General features: G+C 36.5%; 1 protein-coding gene across 1 annotated transcript in view; it reads left to right on the top strand.

Moving 5' to 3' along the window:
* Positions 1–23,370, top strand: part of RH39 — a 91,643-nt gene extending 68,273 nt beyond the window's left edge. The window contains exons 7-9 of the mRNA XM_089439144.1: positions 21,963–22,092; positions 22,199–22,247; positions 22,490–23,370. Of these exons, the coding sequence (XP_089295270.1) occupies positions 21,963–22,092; positions 22,199–22,247; positions 22,490–23,061 (751 nt within the window). The 3' untranslated portion in view covers positions 23,062–23,370. The remainder of the gene's footprint in view (positions 1–21,962; positions 22,093–22,198; positions 22,248–22,489) is intronic.
* Positions 23,371–24,958: the final 1,588 nt, after the last annotated feature.

The raw sequence follows: 24,958 nt of genomic DNA, 5'->3' as shown, positions 1-24,958 counted from the left end.
TCAATCTAATGATTAATCACCCTAACAAGAATCTTTATGATTCAAAACCTATGACATAAAAATGTTAGTAATGCAATACAAATTTCAAAAGAAGAATGATCTTACCTTTTTGTATAAAGCGAATCTTGCAACAAATCTTGTACTCTAAGACATACCTTTGTTCTTTAACAAACCTTCTAGGACATCATTTTTCTCTGAAGGGGCTTCTTTTGCAAGAAAGCTTCTTTCATGATTCAAGTCTATTCTTTGAAGTTTCCTCCATATCCTTTGTGTATTCTGCAAGCTTTCCTACCAAGGAGAATATAAAGAAAATTTGTTGCAAACCTATTCATGGAAAATTTTGAGAAGGCGGCTCTGGAATCCCACCCTCTGAAGCCAATGTGGTGGAAGAGGTTTGTTGATGACACGAACGTAAAATGGACCCATGGTAAAGTGGAGCTTCAAAGGTTTTTCAGTCACTTAAATTCTATCTCTTTTGAGATTAAGTTTACTATGGAAATGGAGGAAAACAATAACATTCTGTTCCTGGACGTTCTAATCACAAAGAGGGATGATGGAAAATTAGGGCATCAAGTTTGCAGAAAGAAAATTCAAAACTCATATTTAGAGCTACCTACATGCTGATTCCTACCATCATCCTACTCAGAAGTTTGGTGGTCTTAACACTCTTGCGGTTAGGGCCCTCAAGATCTCTGATGTAGATAACCTAATTGAAGAATTGAACCACCTGGCCTCGGTCTTAAGGAATTTGGGATATAGACACAAGGACATTAGGAAGGCTATGGAAAGATCTGAAGGAAAACTAAAAACTGAAAACCCTAGGACTCTTAGTGATAAGGTCTACCGCCCCTACATCTAGGGAGTTATTGACAAGATTTCAAGGATTTTGGATAAAAAGGATATCATGACTTAGTTAACAACAACAAGAACAATCAAGCAAAGAATGAAAATTTTCAAGGACAATATTGAGCATAATTAGCTTAAAGGAGTATGCAAGATTGATTGCTCATGTGGTAAAAGTTATATCGGGGAGGTAGGACGTTCATTGAAAAGGAGACTAAAAGAGCATGAAGCTAACATTAGAAATGAACAATCTTGCACCTCATTGCTTGCAGAGCATTCATCAAAAACTAAGCATCATATTTGTCTAGAAAGCGCTAAGATCATCGCTAGAGAAGACCGCTATGAAAAGAGGAAAATCAGAGAAACCTTGGAAATAATAAAGCATCCTCGAGCTGAACAAAGATGGTGGGATCGAGATTAGCAACAATTGGTTTCCTCTAATTCGGGAAATGGGTGATTCTTCTTCCTCTCAGGTATGACTCTCTTCCCCTTGTTTGAATTCTAATTTAATTTTAATATGCATTAATCTTAACAATAACTATAACATTATTTTATAATATAATTGATTTTAACATTATCTTAACCATAAAAGTATTTCAATAAACATTTTATATTATTAGAAAGTGATTAAATAACATTATTTATAATTAATAATATTCTTTATTGTATTAATTAACGTTACAATTAAGATATCTTGATTATTTAATTTAATTATAATTAAGGTATCTTAATGATTTTATTTAATTACTAAAAATTATTATTAATTTGCCACTATTAATTTACCTTAATAATATTAATAGGTATCTTTATTTATTTATTAACATTATTCTAATAATTATTCTTTTCAAGTGTATAAATTATTTATTCAAGTGTAATATTTAGGTTATTTTCATATTTATTAGGTTATTATTTTTAGTTATTATTCATATATTTGTTTTCTTAGCCGACATTTTAGGTTTGTTGTGATTTCTTTTGTTTATTTATTTATTCATTTGTTTGCCTTATCTTTCTTCAGTTCTTTGTCCTGAAGATGGATCCACTTTTGGATTTGAAACGTCAACAATTCCCAAATAACATTGTGGTAAATTCCAATTTTTTTATGTATATTCCAATTTTTATTTTTAAATTATTTTCTCGTTCCAATAAGTTTCTAACTAACCCTTGTATATATTTCTTTATATATATATATATATATATATATACACACACACACTTTAAGTCCCATTTAAATAACGAATTATAATTTTTAATTATTAAACAATACCTTTTTAACTAACCTTTAACAACTTTTAAATTAATTTATATTTATATATTCACATAATTTAACTAATTTCCATTAAATCTTGACTCTGGTCCTAAAGTCAAAATTAGCCGTTAGTCAGGATAGCCATTGGAGTCTTTGCTCAGACTATTTAACTTGCTAAGCTGGATCTGTTTCTTCAACTTGTCCTGACGATGAACCACACTTGTTGGTTCGAAACGTGTCGACAAATGATTTATCTTGTGATTTATGCCGAAGAATTTCTCTTAAAATTGTGGTAAATTCAAAATCTCTATCTACATAACCAAACATAAGTCTAAAATCTACCTATAAAGAAAAATATTATGAGTATACAATACAAACAAATCTCGATGTGAGGAGGAAACCAAACATGAAAGATGAAACAAAGAACAATATACTTATATTTTGGTAAAATGGTGAAGGCTCCCTCTTAATCTAGTCTTTCTGAGGGATACCTACAACTTAAACAATCCAAAAAGTTCTAACAAGATATATTAGATCTACAAACTCTAGAAATCAAAACATAAAAGAAAACATTACAAAACTTAAAATAGTAGACTTAGAAGGATATGTAAGAGAAGACTTAATAGTATAAGTCTTTGACTTCAGATTCTTCAGTCTTGTTTTTCTTGGGTGGAGCTTCATCAACAACATTTGCATGTTCTCTTTCTCTCTTCTTATTTCTTGGATTCTCAAGACATTGACTTTTGTAGTGTCCCATCTTATGACAATTGTAGCATTCAATCTTTGATAGATCAACCTTCTTCTTTGGTCCTTTGAACTTCTTGTAGAAGTATTGTTCTCTTCATCCTCCTTTTTGTTACTTGCTAATGAGATGCACTGCATGCATTCCACCTTTGTTCAAAGGTTGGAGTATCCTTCCAATTGCTAATTCCTGTTGCAAAAGAGCTCCAAGATTTTAGTAGACCTAGTAGTGCAACAATCACAAGTTCTTTGTCTGGTACAACTTCATTAATCACTTGGAATTCATCTCTTATTCTAGAGATCCTTACAAAATATGATGACACATTATCATCTTTTTTCATCTTTATTATTCTTAGTTCATTCTTAAGACTAGCTCTCTGACAAATGTTCTTGATGGTAAACAACTTGGAAAGGGCTTCATACATTTCTTGTGCAGAGTCTATATTGGATATGTATGGGATTAGATTGTCCTTCACTCCATCTACTATTAAATTCATGGTCAATATGTCAATTTCCTTGTACTCTTCCTTTCCTGCATCATCTGTAGGTTTCTTAACTTTTTCTTGAGCAAAATCCAAAACTTTATGCTTAACAAGAATAAGATCCATTCTCTTCCTCCAAGCCCTATAATTGGAGGCTCCTTCTAGCTTATTTTATGTCTTCATTGAGGTTGCCATATAATTTATAATATCTCCTTTTCTTGATATAGGGAGTAGGCTTCTCTTGTTCCTTCCTTCTTAACCCTTCTTTCAATAGATCTTCAAGCTGCCTTTTTCTTTCGTCCTTCACCTTAACTCTGATGCCATGTTAGAAAATCAGAGAGGCAGGAAGATTCTCTTGTGTTGATAATTACTTGTGATATTCTTATAGTCTTATTAACTTTCTTTATGTTCTTCTTTAATCTTCTTTTATCAAGCAATTATCAAATCAAAACATGAAGATTAATGACACCAGATGTAGACACTCAGCTAGGGCTAAAACCCCTCTATAGGGGAATACCTAGTCAAACTCTTCCACTAATAGATTCAAATCAAGTTGAGACAAACCAATATTGAGAAGTGTAACTAGGATCAGTGGTCATAATGACATGTAATTGCGATTTTATGTAAAAGATGTAAAGAAGAAAAATAAAATTATTGTAATGCTTGCATCATGGGTTTCATGAGCAAGAGATTTTATTTTTAGTTAAGGCTCCCATTGTGAGCCCTTAGGGATTTTGTCATCTAGTCATAAAAGTCTAAAGAGTCATTGTCATGTATTGAAGATATGTTACACATTGTAAAAGTCAAATTTGTTTTTGTAATTCACCCTCCAAGACCTTGTTACTAGTCCTCTCTCAAGTTAGCCTACAATGAAAGGATTATTCTAGAAAGATGAAGTCGGCCTACTCCAGTGATCATGTCGACCTAATTGTCATGGGCAAACCACTATATATAGCAGTGCTCGACCTCATTTGGAAGAAAAACAATTCAGTCAGGAACATTAGAGATAACCAAGTGCGAAAATCACTCTAGAAGGAGCCCTTAACATCAGCGAGGAATGAAGGAAGAAAAGCGTAGAAAGTGACATCATTGGTGGACTGTTTTTGGGCTAGTCTACCCTCACATGTGTGAAGATTGCAGATTCGAAGTTGGCAAAGGGAGGTCGAAGATCGCAGTTATACAAAAGTGATTTAGATTGGGTGAAGACTTCACTGAAGGAAGCCGAGTAGAAGAGAAAGGAGTCTCTCTTCTATAGGAGACTATTCAAGGATCAAAAGCTTGATCTAGGGTTTTTGTTGAAAAGAAAAGAGTTGCAGACCTACAAGAAGAGGCTGAAATTCTGAAGGAAGCGAAGAAGGGGAAGAGGAAGAGCAACATTGATCTAAGGGTGAAGAGGAGGCTTGTGACTTAGTCTTGGAAGGGCTCTAGTGTCAAGGGTCTTTGTCATGGTCTTGGCATTCGTCAATTGAAGGTTCTATAAGAAGAATTTGTTTGGGTTTTCCTCTCAAAGAGTGAGAGGTTTTGGCCTTGGCTGACAACGTGCATATGGTGTCTCTTGTCTCCTTTATTGTTCATGCATTGGTAATTGTCTTGATGAGAAAGAACTCTGTAATAACATAAGCAAGAGAAGATTATAATCAAGAAGTGAAAAAGCTCTCACAAGCACTTATCAAAGTAGAGAAATCACCTAACTATTGATGCCCTAGATTTCTCAACAACCAAGACCTTAGATCTGACCAAAAAGACCTTCCTCCTCCACCAAGTTAGCCTTCCAAGATGATTATGCAAACTTCAGTAGTCTCTTCTTGCTTCCCAGCTTCAACCCAACAACAACACATAATCTCTGGCCCCCAGTTTCCAAAATTTCGGACCTACTACAGGTCTGAAATTTCGGCCTCCCCAATAGCTTCAGAGTTTTGCACATGTGAGAGTAGAGGGAGAAAATTCGACTTCTTTTTCTTGACAAAGACTTCCTTCTCCTTTGCTAGAGTTTTATCCTTCTTCCTTGAATTTCGCACCCTTTTTCCTTCACCAACAATTGCAAATCGTACTTGTTGTGGATGTGCTCCAAATGAGGTTGAGTTGCTGCCTTTATATAGTGGATTTTGCCTCTTATTTAGGTTGATTGTCCAGGTTGAGGCTAACTTGGTGGAGGAGGCCTAAAAGACCTAATTTACATCAATATAAATTTCTTTCTTGATAGATGAAGCACAAGAAGGGTCTTTTACATGATGACAAAGACAAACTCTTGACATAAACCCTAGAAGCCTACAATGGAGGCTTTGACTTAAAAACCATTGACCCAAGCATGCAACCCATGCTTTAATAAGTCAAATTCTTTTACAATAAAATTCCTTTTTCTTTCTTTTAACAATACATTACATTATGACTCAAATACAATTATTAAGACCGACAGTAGTTACATTTTGCAACATAATCCATGGTAAATGATGGCTCAAGTATATTCTCATTCTTGACAACCAATTTGATTGTTTTCACTTTTTTGTTGATTTCTGATTTCCTTGGAATGCTTTCTGGCTGCTTCGGTGAGGGCTCTGGTATTGCTTTAGAGAACTACTATTAGTCTACTTTAGCACCTCTATAAGGATTTGGGTTATGGTTGGGGAGGGGATCTTGGATTCTCTTGGTCTGGCTATGATTGATGCTCTTTCTAGATAGGGATCTTTTTCTAAGGGACAATCCTTTACATAGAGTTTAGTTAAATGGTACCTATTCATATTTTGGCTTTTGGGCATAATCCTATTGAGGGTCGTGTAATTGAACTTTATACTCAACAACCTTTGAAATACCATTTTCTAATTTACTAAAACACAATTTTTGTCATGTTACCACAAAATCTAGCAGGCCTAGTGCAAAGCCTCACTAGGCAACCTAGGTTTCATGGCAAGAAGAGACTGGCTACCACTGTCACCTTAGTGGCTTCTCTTCAGCTATTTAGTGGTGGATATTATCCCCATTTTGGAGGCTTCCCTGCAAAAGGTCAACGACAAGGTATTCAGCCAAGGAGGGCTAAAAGGTGATGGAAGGTCTAATAATTGAAGGAAAAGGTACTGGCCAAGCCTTGATAGGTCGAGATAGGAGTTGCCTAGACTTCAATTACACCTTCCTAAGACCTATATGACTTAGCAGAAAGCTGCTATAAGTTAGGGTTTGTATGATATGCAGATTTTGGGCACACAATGGCATATAACAACTTGAGAAAATAGCCTATGAGTGATAGTATCAACAAAGGAGCAAAGGCTATGAAGGAGGGAAGCTAGGGTTAAATAAACAATGGTTTTAAATGGCTGAAAATGCATATGACAACAATTAAAATCAAGACATAAGCCATAATTTTGGGTGAAAAGATGCAATTAATGCTAGGTTTTACCTTTTTATATTTATTAAATGTGATCCCTTTCAATAGGGTAATAACAAATGGACAATAAATTGCTATTAGATGCAGATTTAAGCTAACAATAACCCTAGTTACTATAAATTTAAGGGAAAAGAAGAAATTTAAATGACCATCACAAGCTAGTATAGTATTTTCTCCCGATTGGGCGATGGAGTCAATGATGGCAAGGTTAAATATAGAGGAATCTGAATGAGGTGGGTGGATGACTAAGAAGCCTCTCTTAGAAACTGTAGCGACTTCCTTTAAGTGGAGATTTAAGATCAGAGGAGGCATAAATGAAGTTTCTTTGACGAATTCTTGAAAGACTAATTTTGCAAAGCATAAAGAAACAAGATTTCATAAAAGATATTGCACTTTTTAATATGGCACAAAGAAACCCTAATTTCAAAAATTTGCATGCAAAATGGAAGAAAATCAGCAATAAACTTACACCATTCAATCAAGAATCACTTCATCAATCCAAGACAAGTCTCCTCATGCAAAAATATCCCTCCCAAGACAATTCGCTCCACCAAGATCACATTGTGTCCAAGAGAAAAGAACAAGAGAGCTAGTGTGCACTTCTTACAAGAAAGCAAAGTGTTGTGAAGTGTGATGATACAAATGAAAGTGACTTCCCTCTATTTATATGAGGGTAACCAAGTCACTTTTCATTAATTTACAAGTAAAAGCCCTAAAAAGTTTACTTGAGCATTCAACTAGGCCTAAAGGTCACAAACCAACCTTAAGATAGCTTCAAAACATGATAAATACATCAAAATAACCCACACGTGTGGGAATAAAGGCTCTCCATGATGATGTCATCCTCTCAAAATGGACAATCTCCATCAAGCAAGTGACAAAGAGGCTCATGAGTGTTCCTCACTCTAAGAAATCATCAAAGTGCATGGGTATATCTCCAAATAACTCCTCATCCACCATGATGTCATCTCTAAGAAGGCTCACATCACCCTTCTAGGGCACATGGGGTGTCTTGGGTCCATTTGGGCACATCATTAAACAAGCCAACGCCTTGGCTTATTATTACATCGTTTCAACATTTGGAGGTGTAGCAGGGGGCATACAACCATGTGGAGTCTCATCAAAGCCCAACGTACATCTCATAAAGGCAATGTTGGAGCAACAAGGTCATGTCTTTTCTAAGCAATGGGTAAAACGTCCTCTGAAAGGTGCTGGATAAGTGTCAAGCCTTCCTTCAAAGGGTTTCTGCGGCATGATTAATGAGCCACTTGAAACATACCCTCAAGAGCAAATGAGATCAACACCATTAGGGCTAAGTTGCAGGGAACGTTGCCAAGGGGTCCGTTTCCGGTTGGGAACGAAACGGAAACGAGGAAACTCGTATCGTACAACTTGGAAACTCGTTTCCGGCCGTACTGGCCCATTTCATGCTGGGGAAACGTGGCCAATACGACTGGAAATGAGTTTCTAGGCCATATGACGGAGTTTCCAGTTAACACTTGACGTTTTCTTTTATTTTATTTTTTTAATTTTTTTTGCTTCTAATTTTTTATTGGGCGACTAAAATATCTTCTGGATGCTTTTAGATGCCTCTCCCAAGTTATAAAAAAGATGATTAAGTAAAAGTGACATTCTCCTTTATCTTTCATTCTCATCCTTTTACTTAAATTTTTAACATTACCATGAAATGACTCAGGATGTTTGAGAGTGGTTTCGCCCTCATTGGATTTCATATGGAGAAAGTAGAATTTTAGATCTCACTCAAAATCCAACAAACTTATCTATTTTTCAGGATTTCAGGATTAGGGGGATTGCAATGTTTCCATTGGATTTTGTCATGTACTAAGGTATGGAACTTGTATTTAATCAAGAGAACCAAGCCCTCTATGCAGGGGAGACTCCCAATAATCAAGAGCACCTAGGGCACTAGGGTATGGAACTTGTATTTAATCAAGAGCACTAAGGTCGTTCGACTATGTAGGAGGAGACTCCTAATCAAGCACAAGACAAGAAATTAGAAATTTCTTGTGGCTGATTTTGGATATTGCTATTTTCATTATGTGATTTTGGATATTGCAAGCCCCGGAAGTGATGATTGATGCTATGTGATTTGTTCTCCACATTTCACTAGTTTCAATCCCACTTCTTCACCCCTGTGAGCATCACCCGATGCAATGAGTGCTAAGTGAACTATTCAAAAATCATGAGAAATTAGTCAGTTACGACTACCTCTCATGGAAATGGTCATACGTTTGAATGACTTACTTAACGCAGTTGAATCCCAAAAATGATATCTAATTAGAGACTTATAGTTTATGCATTGACAATTGACAATTTAATCATAATGTAATAAATTAGAATGTATCATGTATGCTTTATGATTGCACATATTTCTTAAATGTCCTAATATATATATATTGCGTTTCCCCATTTCCAGGCTACGTTTTGTACCCGTTCCCGTTTCAGAAACTCGTACTCGTTCCCCGTATCGTGCAACATAGCATCAGGGACAAAAACCATTAAATTATTATTGTGAGCCATATTCAATGCCAGGGGCATAAAAATAGTTCACACAAATCTTGCCTTCCAATGTGTTTCTATCTTAGGATTTGTAGGCAAGTTACCACACTTGTGTTAGGGATGGTTATACCTCTAGCCCTATTAGGTGCTTTTGGCCCCCAAGGGGAAGGACATGTCATAGGTAGACCCATCATTCCATATGTGCTTGTGATAATGGTGGTGATGGAATGGGAAAGACTTCAAGGGAGATTTCCATAGCCATAGTACCAATTGGAGGGGTGATGGGCCTTCTAATTACCTTTTTTGTTCAAAAGATAACTTCAAAGGATTGTTCATTTAATTATCAAAGTAGGGATTCATATGGTACTTGTGAACTGTTGTGCACTGTCTGTGCTAGAACAATCTTGTTTCTTTGCTTTTATATTTATGAAGTTGCAGTAAAAACACACTCTCTCTCACACACATGCACAGGACAAGGGTTTCAAGATATCTTCGATAGAGTTGCAAATGCTAAAGCCTACTGAAGATAAATATGCTACAAACAAGGTAAACTACTTCATCTAGGCCTTAGTTTTATGGATGTCTTGTGAGGAGTTCTAATCATGTATATGAATGTTGAGTGCATGCCTTGAAGTCTGTTATGCTAAATTGTGTTTTGAAAGAGTTTAGAAGAGTTGTTATATAGTGTTATAGGAGGAACTAACCCACTATGAGAGGCTGAGTATAATGGAGGCTGATTGTAGAGTGTGTTTGAAATGGAAAATCACTGTGAGAAAGCAGATTGTTGGTGGTGCCAAAATGGAAGGGATTTGAGTTCACCAAGGTAGTAATCTGCCTTTGTGCTTGCTTTCGCCTCTAGCCTACTATATGGATCATCAATTGGGGTAGGAACTGGAGTAAGCTCGAACGAAGGGGTTTGGGGTAGGCAACTACTTGGAAGCAAGCAGGGAGGATCTATTACCCAGCTTTATGGCAACTACTTCCGAGTAGGTTTCTTCTCACAGCCGGGGTCACCAAAGCCATCACCTTTGCTAGTAATTTATTTGCCCCTGGAGTAGATTCACATTTACTTCATATGGATATGGGACTAGAATTGGAGCTACCGTTGTTAGCTACGATGCTGGGTATCGATCTCGGTAGGTTGAATTGTGCAAGTGCTTTGGAGCAGCAAAACCCTTGTGTGCAGCTTGATGTGCAGAGGTATTGGAGTAGTAACTCTGTGAGTAGAGGTGGCAAAGGACTTGCCAAGTGTTCAAGATAAGTGGACTGAAAGGGATGTGGTCAAGCGTTTCTTCAACAAGTATGTCAAGTTTGTTCTTGTTCTTGGGCAGATTGATAGTCAAACGTTGTTGAATTCAAGCCCTAGTTTTCCATGTATCGGGGGTAATTGTAAGAGCAATGATCCTTGGTACAGGAGCCCTATGTTTGTTGTGTTAAAGTTGTAATATAAACAAGTTTTGGGTATGCATAAATTCTTGTGTACTTTATTGGTTCACTACTGTTACATTTCCGTTGTGCAAAGTGCTTGGAGTTGTGTGTATTTCAACGTGTTTATGATCGTGATTAGATATAGACCTGGTTTTGAAGTACTAAGAAAAATCAACACTCTTCTACATTATAGTCCAGTTGATATTTGGGCGAAGGGAGCCATATAATTGCGTAAAGAAATCTTAAGCCAACCCATGCATTCCCACATCTTTTCATACAATTTACATACCTTTTAACCCATTGTAATGCTAATATGAGATTGAGGTGATTGAAAGCATCTATCATCCTCATGGCCTCTGTAGCATGCTCCCACCTCTAGCCACAACCCTCCATAGCATCATCTTTCGAGAATCCTATTTGTTCCATACAGTCAAAGTGGCTTCCTATTAATTGGCTCCAAAAGCCAGAGTATTTGGGGTTATTGACCCATGCAAAATGGTTAATATGTATGGATTTTGTTCTGTAGTATTCGCCTTGTACCTATGGATTGCAACTATGATTTGTTGGGCAATGAATTGGTCATTCTTCCAACGTGCCTAATTTTGCAAGAACAATGTAAAAGCCCTCAACTAGGTGTCACAGATAAAGGGAGTTGGATTACATTTTGGTTCAAAGTCAAAGAGAATGTTGTGCTAATGTAGTTCACACAATAAGTTCCTCCCCTCATATTTGCTTTCATAGTACTCTTTCAAGAATCCTTCTAATGTCACCTTGTAAGGTTTTGTTGCTACTCATACTCGTTTCCCCGTATTGTGCAACGTAGTAATCAATGGTGCCACATAGATATCTCAATATATGTTTTGCTACAACCCAATGCACATGTCGGGGCTTAACCAAGAATTGGCTCAATGTGTTCACAACATAACAAATATTAGGCCTGGTGTTCACTAAATAGTTCGATGAGCCAATCAATTTGTGATACATAGAGGGATCAACCAAATCAAAGTCACAATCTGGCAACTTCTTCAAATTTGTTACTATAGGAGTGTCCATGGACTTATAGTCCATCATGCCAAATTTCTAAAGAATCTTAATGGTGGACTTTTCTTGTCTAAAAAAGATTTCATCAGGCTTTTGCCAAATTTCCAATTCCATGTAGTAATGCATAAGACCAAGATCCTTCATCTCGAATTCAAAAATTAGCTCCCTCTTACACTAGACATACAACAACAAAATCAAAGGCTCACCTTCAACAACTTTAAAGTACAAATTGGGATCAACATCGCTTTTTATGAAACCAAGGCTCAACAAATAGCTATCAATGCGAGAGTACAATGCATGAGGATCCTTCTTAAGCCCATACAAGGCTTTCTTCAATTTGCAAACGTGTATCTCTATCATGAATCTCAAAGCCTTGATGCTGGCAACCGGAGAAAATGTGTCTTCATAATCTTCTCCCCTCATTCTGGGATAATCCTTTGCTTGGTACTTCAACCATCTTCATCTTGGAAGATACAACTAACTTCTTTTCAGCATAGATGAAAAAACAAGCTTTTATCTGGCTAATTTTGTCTGCTCCCTCTGAGTCTAATACACTATATCTCAACACGAGTCTTCTTGTCATAGGCTTTGTTCTTCCAATCTTTTCATTTATTGCAACAACTTTGGCAGGCTTCATCATGTACCTGCAATCCTCATTAGGAGGCCAAGCTAGAACAAATACAACCAAGCAAGACATACACGGACAAGAATAACAACAATAATAATAATTTAAAATAAGAGAGATATAAGATACTTATCTTTGAGAACATGTCAGCTCCCTCTTGATCTTTAACCTTCTTGCATCCAACTTGTAAATCTACTATTCTAGTCCTCGGACTTTAAAATCTACTATTTTGTTTAGAACTAATTAGATTTTAAAATAATGAATTTAAATCAATGTATACAATATTTTACTATTTCTATTTCATTGAATCATTTATGATGTATTCCATTATTGAATTTGAATCATGTGTGTATATACACACAAACACACACACCCAAATGTCCCCTTGCCCCCCATGAATTTTCCTAAAATTTGGGGGTGCTCCCACACATGACCCCTGTGCGTCTCCCCATTCTCGCACCCCCCTGTCCCTGAAACTTGGTGGAACATTTAGGTGCTCGTCAAGGGGGTCCAACATCTCTAAGTGCTATAATGGGAAGAGGGAGCAATCATGGAGGCATGAGTTACCCCTTTCCTTGGTTTTCTTTTGCCACCTCTTTGGGGAGCCTTTTACTTTAATGATTTATCTTCTGCTCTTGCTAGCTTAGGAGACCAAGCTTGCTTTATGCCTTTTCAATACCCCTTAAATATGTGGCAGTTTCTCGCTCATCAGGGTTGCGATATTCAAGAGTTTCTTTCATATAAAGAATGAAATGCTAAGGAACTAGGTGATGGCTAACGAGGGGGTAGAGCTCATGCTAGGCTTTTGCCCACACACTTACTAAGTCCCAACTATCTTTTGCATTTTTCTTTTTTTGAGTTGTGGCTTTATATGTGTTTATCATTCTTTTAGCTGCATCAACCTTTTAGGGAAACTTTCCAGGCCCTAACTTAGAGATGAAGATATAGGGCGCCAATCCCAATGACAAATGACAATCAACCCAAAGAATGGATGTGGATAATAAGGGAAATATGGAGTTTGATAATTATGGATTACCTTGGGTACACTGCTTCAACTAATGACCCTCCTGAAAGAAGGACCTCAAGGGAGGTCACACTAGACTAGGGATAAAGGATAACCTCCTAGGTGAAGCATGGGAACAAGGGTACAATCAAGAGCGGTCAATCTTCCAACTTGGCCTGTGATCCGTATCAATATGCCCCAAAACATTAAAAGAAAGCACATGATTACAATAATGGTTAATGTACCTTCCAGTAGATGACCCATCTTCTTGAAGCATGTCAGATGGGAGAGATCACTGACTGAATATCTGTGGGGCATCATTGGGTTGTTGGCTAGTTGGATGTCAAATGAGGAGCCTGTTATGTAAAAATTAGTTGGATTAGGTTTATTATTTAAGTTTCAGTTAAAGTAGACAAAAGGGCACGATCATAAGATCATGCCCTTTCCCCAAAGGGTGTCCATGGCGGTCTATAAGCCAGGAACCCCATTTGTAATCATCATAAACTGTAATTCATCTTTTTAATAAAATATTTATATATCTATTTCTGCGTATCAGAAGTTTTTTGTTTCATCTGGTATCAGAGTCTGTTCGGTTCTCCGGCAAGACGCTGCACAGAACCTATTATCCGCTGCCCACACCTCTTTCCGTGCGTCGTATTAAGTGCCACCTCTCGGCTCCGGTGGGCTTGCTGCTTCACGACCCTGTCTGGGCGCTCCAGTCATCCAGCACCCGCTCATCGTGTAGCAACCACAATACGACAACCTGCTGCTGTCCAGACTTACCGGCTGCGTGGAATAACATCTGCGGTGAGGCGAAGTGTTATCGGCCACAATTGTTCTATTGAACGGACGTGACGATCAGTGGTAGACATATAAAATTATATGTAACATAAAATATATATTCAAATATATATATATATATATATATATATATATATATATAACGTGAAATATATAATATATATAACATATATACATAATCATATTATATATATATATATAATTTAATTAGTTAAATTTATTTTTATTAAGTAAAAGTTGTATATATATACAGTGAATTTAATTAATTAAATTTACAAAAAAAAAACTTATGTCAAATAATTAAATTAATTAATTTAATTTAATTATTTAAAAAAAATATTTAAGTTGGCAGATAAATACACGCCCTCGCAAACCCGCTCAATGTCGACAATGACAATGGCGGATTTCCAAAAAAAATTGTTGGATTCAGAGCATAAGATAAATAACAACCACGACGAGGTCAGTAAAAGATTAAATGAATTCCAGATCAAGCTTGGGGAGCAAGCTGACGAAATAAAAAACTTCACGATACGACAAATCGAATAGAAATAAAGATGGAAAATCAACATGTCCAAACAGAAGTAAACATCAGAGATGCCTTAACAATGCTGAAAATTCTGTGTAAAAGGTCGAATTGTACACTCGAACAACTACTAAAAGAAGGTGAAGAGAATCAAGAACACATCTCGTCAGATTCAACAAAGTCAACAGACTCATGAAAAAGTTGAATCCCCAAAAAAATCAGCGACACCCCGCCAATAAGCGAGTAACACAACCTTTACAAATAAGCAACTTTGGGATACCTTTACTAATCAACACCCTTTTTTCGCTCAACCATTAGCAACATACCGGCGAAGGGCAAAAGTCGAGATGCCTAAATTCGATGGAAACGAAAAAAACAATGTTGCATGGATAAACAAAGCAGAAGAATACTTTGAGATATATGACATCAATGACGATGACGAAAAGTTCAGGCATGCATCCATGAAAATGGAGGGAGAAACATATAACTGGTATATGTGGTGGAAAAAAACAACACACGTCATTAGCTGGAGAAAATTTAAAGATGCCTTCTTTAAAAGATTCGACGGTGTAAGAGAAGAAGAGTTCTTTTCAAAACTCATCAAGTTACGACAAAAAGGAAGTGTGGACAAATACACTCAAGAATGGGAAACCTTAGTAACATGAGTACCTGGGTTATCAAAATTTCGCCTAATTCAATCATACATCTCGGGACTCAAAACCCATTTACAAGTAGAACTTGAAATGCATGACATTTCATCAATAGAAGTAGCAAGACGAAAAGCAAAAACAGCTGAAAAGAAATTCGAACAAATATCTTGGTCAAAATCCAAAAAAACATATTCAAGACGAAGAACACCTCAGTATGCGGATGCAAAAAATACAAGATATGTTCCACCACATCGATGTGAAGATGAAAAATCTAATGTGGAAACGCAAAGGATAAAAGAGGGTAAATGCAAGCGCTGTGGTGAGAAGTGGGACCCCAAGCATAGGTGTGCTAAAGGAAAAGAACTAAAGAAGCTATATAATTGTGAAGCAACCAATGATTCAAACAGTGAAGACTCTGACATAGAAGAAACAGAGGATGCCCCAGAATTCTCACCAGAATTAGATGACGAAAGTATTCCGCAAGTGTCATTATCAGCCATGACAGGTATATCACAACCTCAGACCTTAAAGTTAAAAGGACACATAAAGAACAACGTGGTGGTTCTCATCGACTCTGGTAGCACACACAATTTTCTAGATGCAATCGTCGCAAAGAGACTCAATATTTTTTCATTTCCCTTACCAAACATGAAGGTGATGGTAGCTGACGGTAAGAAGATTGAAAAGGTGGGGAAATGCCATAAGGTTAAATTGCATATTCAAGACTTCAGTTTAGAGTCTCCATTTTTCACAGTACCATTAGGGGGAGTAGATGTAGTCTTAGGTATCTAGTGGTTACGAACTTTAGGTACTTATGCCGCCAACCACCAAGTACAATTTATAAAATTCAAATGGGGAGGTCAGAAGTACAAATTACACGGATTCCAAGCACCAGAAAATCAAATTGTATCGATGATGAAGATGATTCGAAAGGAAGCACCTGCTTATGTAGTACAATGTCATCAGTTAGAAATGTTATCTGCAAGTATGACCAGTGAAGAGTCACCAGAGATACAAGATCTAATTAGGAAACATGAAAAAGTATTTCAAGACCTACCTATGAAGATGCCGCCTAATAGGGAAATTGAGCATACAATAGAAGTCAAGGCAGGATCAGACCCGGTTAACATCAAGCCATACCGATATCCACATCACCAAAAAACAAAAATCGAGAGATTAATCCAAGACCTCTTAAAGTGTGGAATCATCTCGAAAAGTAAAAGTCCTTACGCTGCTCCAATGGTGTTGGTAAGGAAGAAAGATGGGTCATTCAGGCTATGTATTGACTATAGGGGATTAAACAAAATAACAATTAAAAACAAGTTCCCAATCCCCTTTATCGACGAAATGTTGGATGAGCTACATGGCGCAAGGTATTTCTCAAAATTGGACTTAAGATCAGGCTACTATCAAATTAGAATCAGATTAGAGGACATACCAAAAACGGCATTCCGAACACACGAAGGTCACTATGAATTTAAAGTAATGTCGTTTGGATTAACCAATGCACCAGCAACGTTTCAAGCAACTATGAACGAATTATTTCGCCCACATCTTAGAAAGTTTGTATTAGTATTTTTTGACGATATTCTAATTTACAGTAAAACTTGGAAGGAGCACTTGCAACATTTGGACAAAGTTCTTACACTACTTAAAGAACACCAATTTTACGCAAAAAAATCCAAATGCACCTTCGAAAAGGAAGAAGTAGAATACCTTGGACACATTATATCCCATGAAGGCGTAAAGGTGGACCCTAACAAAATCAAAGCTATAAAAGAATGGACCAAACCTGCTAATATATCCAAGCTAAGATGGTTCTTAGGTTTGACTAGATATTACCGAAGATTTATTAAAAAATATGCACATATAACTGCACCTCTAACAAATCTTTTAAAGAAGAATTCGTTTCTATGGGATGAGGAAGCAGGAAGGTGTTTTGAAAAAATAAAAGTAATTATGTCTAATGCTCCCGTATTAGCAAAACCAGATTTTTCTAAACCATTTATCATTGAGTGTGATGCTTCTGGATTCGGTATAGGTGCAGTATTAATGCAACAAGGACATCCAATAGCTTTTGAAAGTAGGAAGCTCAACAAAAGAGAACGCCTCAAATCCACATACAACAAAGAAATGCTCGCTATCATGCACACACTAGCTAAGTGGAGGCAAGATCTTTTGTGAAGTAAGTTTTCTATTCGAACAGACCATAACAGTGTCTAGCATCTCCTTCAACAAAAAACACTTTCCAAAGAACAACAAAAATGGATTGAAAAAATTGCCGCTTTTGACTTGGAAATACTACATAAAAGAGGTAAAGACAATGTAGTAGCAGATGCCTTATCTAGGAAAGATGAAGAACCAACACTACTTGCAATTTCGGTTGTTGTCCCCGAGTGGCTTAGCGAAATTCGAAGTGAGTATGCCAAGGATCTAGAAATAACGGCAATAATCAATAACCTTCCCAACAACTCAAAATTTGAGTGGAAGAATGATATCCTATGGTACAAGGGAAGAATCTATCTAAATACAAATTCCAAGTTTAAGTTTAAGATACTCAAGGAATCACATGACTCACCATCAGCTGGACATGTAGGATTCTTTAAGACTTACTACAATGCACGTCAATCCTTCTTTTGGAAGGGAATGAATCGTGATATTCAGAAGTACGTAGCAGAATGTGACACATGTCAAAGGAATAAAAGTGAAAATATTACGACTCAGGATTACTTCACCCTTTAAACATTCCAAATCAGAAATGGGAAGAAATCTCGATAGACTTTATTGAACGATTACAAGTATCTGAAGGCAAGGACAAGATTTTCGTAATAGTCGACAGACTCACCAAATATGCTTACTTTATGGCAATAAAGAAGTCATACTCAGCAAAAGAAATTGCTGAAATATTTTGCAAAAATATATATAAGTTACATGGTTTTCCGAAAGTCATTGTGAGTGATAGAGATGCCAAGTTCAAAGGTAATTTCTGGAAGGAATTGTTCAGCCATATAGGAACCTACCTAAATATGAGTTCCACTTATCACCCTCAAACAGATGGCCAAACAGAGGTTGTCAATAAGTGTTTGGAGGCCTACCTACGTTGCTACGCTACAGAAAAACAAAATAAGTGGGCTCAATGGTTACATCTTACTGAGTGGTGGTATAATTCCACTTATCATACATCAGCAAAAATGACGCCATTTCAAGCTCTATATGGGTATGAACCCCCGAAATGGAAGGATCTAGCTATTGTCCAGACAAATCTACCTGTTGTTAAAGATCAACTAGAAGAAACCCAAAAAATCGTCCAAATATTAAAAGAAAACCTGAATAATGCAAGGAATCATATGAAGCAACAAGCAGACTATAACAGAACCGAAAGAGAGTTTGAAGTTGGAGAATGGGTATTTGTTAAGCTCGAACATACAAACAATTATCCTTAAAACAGAAAGGAAAAAACAAATTGGCACCAAAGTTTTATGGACCTTATTAGATCAACAAAAAGATTAGCCAAGATGCGTATGGCTTAAGCCTTCCAGAGACAAGTCGTGTTCACAACGTCTTCCACGTATCTTGCCTTAAAAGGGCACTAGGTAACAATCAAACAGCGCAAACAACACTTCCATCCCTAGATGATGAGGGAAGAGTCATTTTAGAACCAGAAGGTATTTTGTCTACAGAGAAAGAAAGCTTCGATATCGTACTATCAAGGAATATTTGATTGAGTGGAAGGACTTACCCGAAGAAGAAGCTTCTTGGGAGAATGAAGCATTTTGTCAACAACATCCGTCGTTACGTATGCTTTGAGGACAAAGCATTCTTTCGAGAGGAAGGCAATGTTATGTAAAAATTAGTTAGATTAGGTTTATTAATTAATTTTCAGTTAAATTAGACGAAAGGGCACGATCATAAGATCATGCCCTTTCCCCAAAGGGTGTCCATGGTGGTATATAAGCCAGGAACCCCATTTGTAATCATCATCAACTGTAATTCATCTTTTTAATAAAATATTTATACAACTATTTCTGCGTATCAGAAGTTTTTTGTTTCAGAGCCAAATTTTCTCCTATGGGTTACCTACTACAAATTCAGATTTTTTTGTTTTACTCTGAAGACATGAGATAGGAAGCCAAATCACTGTTGATTTTCTTGAAGATTTCCTTCTTCATGGTCTGTATAGCAAGGAGAGGAAGGCAAACACAAATTGGACTTGTTCTTAGGGACTTTCTATATTGTGTCAAAGTCAGAAAATCAGAAGATTATATAATGGTCATTGTTGCCTATAGGTCAGGGCCTACTCTCAAGAGTCAATTGTTGAAGCAAGGAGAGGAAGGCAAACACAAATTGGACTTGTTCTTAGGGACTTTCTATATTGTGTCAAAGTCGGAAAATCAGAAGATTATATAATGGTCATTGTTGCCTATAGATCAGGGCCTACTCTCAAAAGTCAATTGTTGATCTATGTAAGTTTTGAATGGTTAGAAAACCTTTACTACCGGATTATTCACAATTTATAGCTCTTCTCTTGGTCTTACAATTATGAGAAACGTAGTGCTCAATGGATTTTAGCATAGGCTAGTTCTTATTGAATTTACCTAGCCAGGAAAATTTGCAGAAGTGTGCTACGTTGTCCTCAATCTCTACAATGGCTAGTGAGATTTCAGTAGGTCCAACCATTTTCCAAACATGGAGATTTCTCTGACAACTACTGAAGTTTCTTTCCCCCATAAATGAGCAGAGATTCAAAGCTGATAGAGGGGTTCCTGAATGGGAAACTGACACGAGCATCTTTGAGCCAGAACCCTGAGTGGGAGAATGCAGCCCTCCTGTTACTGACTATCTAGAAAAAATGGCAGAGAGCACAAATTACTAAAAGGTGCTCAGAGTCTCAGCTTACAAACAGAACTTCAATCACTCGAAATGGACATGATATATTAGCTAAGGTATTCGAAAATTTTGGGAACAATTATGGAGCTAGACTTTTGGGAGAAATTATAGTGTCTTACACTTGGTTGTCAATAAAAATAGAAGGTTAAAAGTTGACATTTTGTTATGGAATAAATATATATTCATATTGTATTTATTCATTAGTTGACTGGATAGCAAAATAGCAGGGAACAGAGGTCCTCTCAGCAGTTCTCAGACCAGCCGCAGAGCCAGAGCCACCCAAAATGGACATGAATTTTTGGCCAAGTTATTATAAATTTTTGGGAACGTTCACAGGGTTAGACTGTAAGGAAATGATGGTGTGTGTGTTATCCTGTGTGATAGTACACCATATTCAGGAAGAGTAAATTAGCAGCCATTCAAAAAGGGTGAATTTGGTTGATTGGAAAAGAATGTCAAAAATTAACACTCTGTTTTGGAACACACATACTCCTAATGTTTTTTCCTTCAAAATATGTTTCTATTTTGCTTTAAATTTTTTGGGAACAATTATGGAGCCAGACTATTAGGAGAAAAAATGGTCTCTGTGCTGTCATAGTACAGGAATTTAAAAGGGGTGAATTTGGCTGATTGGAAAAGAAAGTCCAAATTTGATATTCTGTTTTAGAATACATAGATATTCCTAAAGCTTTTTCTTTTGGATTATGTTTATTTTTTCATTTTAATGGAATTATATGTACAAAGCATATTACAAAAAAATTAAAAAGAGTGGAATATAGGCCACCAGTGAGGAGCATAAATCAGGTAATTAAGTATAGTATATACCCCTTAAGCTTAGATTTCAGTTAATTCTTACATCGCACAAAATTGGCATGAATGATGTTATTAAACTAGTGCCATAAAATCTAAAAGAAATCCCTGAAGGGAAAGCTGGCGCGCATAAACTTTCAACCAAGAAGTAACCAACACTGCAAGAAGAAGGGACCAAGTAGTCCACCAGCTCTGTTGCTGGACACTTTTTGCCTATTAGATTTGAAACATCCCCTTGTTGCCTTCCCTGCTCTTTCTTGTATTGCAGTGTGTCATCTATAGTCAGCCAGTGGAATGGAGTTGCACATGTTGTATAGTGTAAGTTGTTTATCCAGCATACCTGAGAAAAGGAAAGGAATGATATTTTTTCTATTTTTTGCTTCCATATATTACATCCTTGGCCAGACCAGGACTGAATGCAGCAAACGAATTTGAGGTTCTCAGTGGCCATCAATGACAGTTCTGATGTCAATAAAATTGTGAATTTTGGGGAAAATGACATGATGGCTTTCCCAGAACATTGCTACCGTACTTCTAAGTCAGAAATTGATACGTTATTGTTATTATTGTTATGTTTTATAAATTATAATAGCAACGACTGTAAAAGCTATTCTTCAGGTACTTGTCATGGATATAGAGTCTGGGCTAGATGTTTCAGCCTGTGTCTGTCTGTATCTTGGGTAAGGTGGTTCTGTCAGTTGCTTGTTAAAGAAAGGCATGTTTTTAAGCACAAAGCTGCTTAAATTCATATAGATTAATAAAAGGTATAGATAGAAATCCTAGATAGTAGAATTGTCTGAGAATTTTCATACTTTACAACATGACTGCATGTAATGATACAGTCAAATGGCTTTTCCTTTCATTTGGTGAAGGTTATCTAGTATTGCAGAGGAGTGCTAATGAGCTTTGTAATTGCAAATTAAAAATAATACTTGTTGGATATCATGTCTTTGTAATCTAATATTGCAGCTTTTCTTTTTCAGAGTTGAGAATCTCAAAAAGTTTAAGAGTGATGATGGTGACTGTCCCACGTTAGTGTGCACAGACTTGGCAGCTCGAGGGCTTGATTTAGCTGTTGATCATGTTATTATGTTTGATTTCCCGCTTACTCCAGTAAGTTATGAGTCTTTTAAGTATTCCTACTGTGTTAACATATCACCTCAAATGCTTTGCAGTAGCTTAAAAACCCATTATGACTTTCTTCTTTGCTTTTTTGTAGATAGATTACCTTCATCGGACTGGAAGAACTGCCCGGATGGGAGCTAAAGGCAAGGAATTTTATTCTGCAGTCTGGCTTTTGTTTCATTGCCCCTGCTATTATTTTCAGTTTTCTGGACATCTCTGAAAATAAATGTTAAGCAAGGTGGGAAGAGAAAAGCAATAACAGAAAGGATGGGCGATGTATTAATCGAGAGAAGCACCATTGTTTTTGTCTTTATGTCATTTTTTCCACTTCTCACCCTAGCTTTTTGACATAATGATCTTTTGAGGAATGACACCTCTTTTGCAGGTAAGGTGACAAGCCTGATTACAAAGAAGGATATCACTCTAGCAAGTCAAATTGAAGAGGCTATAAGAAAAAATGAGAGCTTGGAAGAACTTACAACTAATAAAGGAAGGTATGAAGCAGTGAAGCAAAATCAGATCCAGAAAAAAGGGAAGGAAACTACAAAGCCTAAAGAGAGATCATCTGCAAAAGGAATTAAAAGTCAGAGGACCGGACGCCCATTGATATCAAAGCTTGGTTCTAAGGGACTGTCAAATTCTGTACCAAAGAAGTATAAAAGTATTTCAACTACAAAGAAGGCTAAAGTGGTAAAAGTTCCCTTGACAGGTTCCAAGGAAAAGAAGACACTTGTCCCCAAAAAGTTAGGAGGAAGGCCTAAAGTCCAGAAGAGTGGACAACCTTCTGTAGTCAATTCCATAAAGAAGCAAACTAATGGAGAGAAAAAGGTAAAAGGTAAGGCAAAGGTATGGAAGACTGAGCAAGCATTGACATCTAGGCTTTCTGTAGTTGGTTTTAAAGGGAGACAAACATCTGGGGAGAAAAATGGAAAAGGTAAAGCGAAGATAAAGTCCTAGCTTATGTAATATGCCATCAATAGGATGACTTCAAGCAACATGCTGCAACATTAGGCTGAGCTGATCTTTGGCTCAGAGAAGTGTGGAAATACTGAAAGAAGACTTATATACAGATGTCTGCACTTCTCAACCTTAAAAGGCCCTGTTCAAGCAAGAAAACCATGAGCAAGTGTTGGAATATGACATGTTGACCAAAAGGGATTGTCTTTGGGCCTAGACCTTAATATTTAAATGGAATATTCTAGTTTTGTAAAATATTCATTTATCATTCTCTGAATACATGCACTATTGGAAAACTTTGAGGGCTCACTGTATCTGAAAGGGAAACTGATTTTCATGGGTGTCAAATGCATTTCTCATTCTTATCCAGTTGTATTCCTGTTTTGCATTTTTGCTACTCTTCAAGCATGTACTACAATGACTACTAGGATATCATGAAATTCTAATTTTGTTGGTCAACTCTATTCATTTTCAATATACATCTCCAGTGAGGATCTTTAATTTTTTATTGAAAGCTTTGATGAGAAGATTAGTTTGACTAAAGAGAATTATGCTCATTTAAAGAAAGGAGAACTCAGATCAAGGCTCATTGTTCCAAACTATGTGTAAGCCGTAACAACCCATTCTAATTACAAAAATAGGTGTCTTGCCATAGTATTCTGCACCATAGAGTATGAGGCCACCTTTGACCTACAAATAAAACATAAAACAAGATATATTAAAACTACAGAAACAAGAAAGTAATTAAGTATTATGCAACTCATCATCATCAAGAGTCCTAGAAGGACCTTCGGAGTCCATGACAAGGGAGTATTTATTAATTTCTCATAAAGTTTACGAGAGAAATTATAGTACAACAAAAGTAAAAAGCTAAGAAGTAGTGGTTATCTTTATGAGATGGACAATTAGTTCACCTGGGGAAAAAACATGAACGACAGCTGGATAAACAAATGAGAGTTGGCATACAGAACATGTATAATTCATACAGACTAGAAAATATAGATCCATCATTGTAATTTAAATGCAACCAGCAGATGGGATCTCTGGTGAACAGACTATAATCTGTTCTGTGAATTGTTTGCCATGAGAGCTGTTAGCATCTGACATTTTGGTTGGTATACAATTATGTTAAAAAAGAACTCCAGGCATGATAGCAATTTGTGTTGTAAATTTCCACAAGGTGATGCCCTCCAGATTAGCAGGTGGTGTATTATGTGATAGAAAATTATGAAGAAGTTGAATCAGACAAGTTTTCAGAAAAGTGGAGCATATGATTGTCTGCAGGGAGATCTGCCTGGAAGATTCTTCTGCCATAGTGTAGATAAAGACTTGTATTATAGTTGAGAAAAAAAACGGTTTTGTTGTTAAGCAGTGTCTTCATATAATTGAGATGTCGCAAGAGTGCTTTTGAGTGGGTGAAAGAGCTGTCAGAAAATTGGTGATTCCTGCACAATAAAATGCCAATGTTGGTTATCCCTTGCATTGTTTGCGTTGTGGTTATCCTTGAAGTCCTGATTCTGACTGGATCACAGGTTCGAGGTATCAACATGCCTTATTGGTGAGGATAATGGAAAACATAACACTTAAATGCTAATAAAATTCCATAAATTTAGTGGGAAAAATTATGTTTCTTGGAAGCCAAATATAAAGTCAATTCTCGAATTCAAAGGCCTATGGCAGATGGTCATAGCACAAGATGTTGGACTGACTGATCATGCTTAACAGAAGAATTTCAATGACCAGAATTGAGAAGCACTGATGATCATGATCCTATAATTAGTGTATGACGCAGAGAATGTGGATAAAGCATAGAAGAAATTGCATATTCCATATGAAGGTTTTAACAAGACATGTAGTATATTTCAAAAATAAATTACAAGGCTTTGAAAGTGCAGGA

This window comes from Pinus tabuliformis, chromosome 9, assembly GCF_031772625.1.
Source record: "Pinus tabuliformis cultivar Carrire ecotype Pingquan chromosome 9, CPIR1, whole genome shotgun sequence".
Lineage (NCBI taxonomy): Eukaryota > Viridiplantae > Streptophyta > Pinopsida > Pinales > Pinaceae > Pinus > Pinus tabuliformis.
The sequence above is the reverse complement of the archived record's forward strand: the minus strand, read 5'-3'. Positions and strand labels throughout refer to the sequence as shown.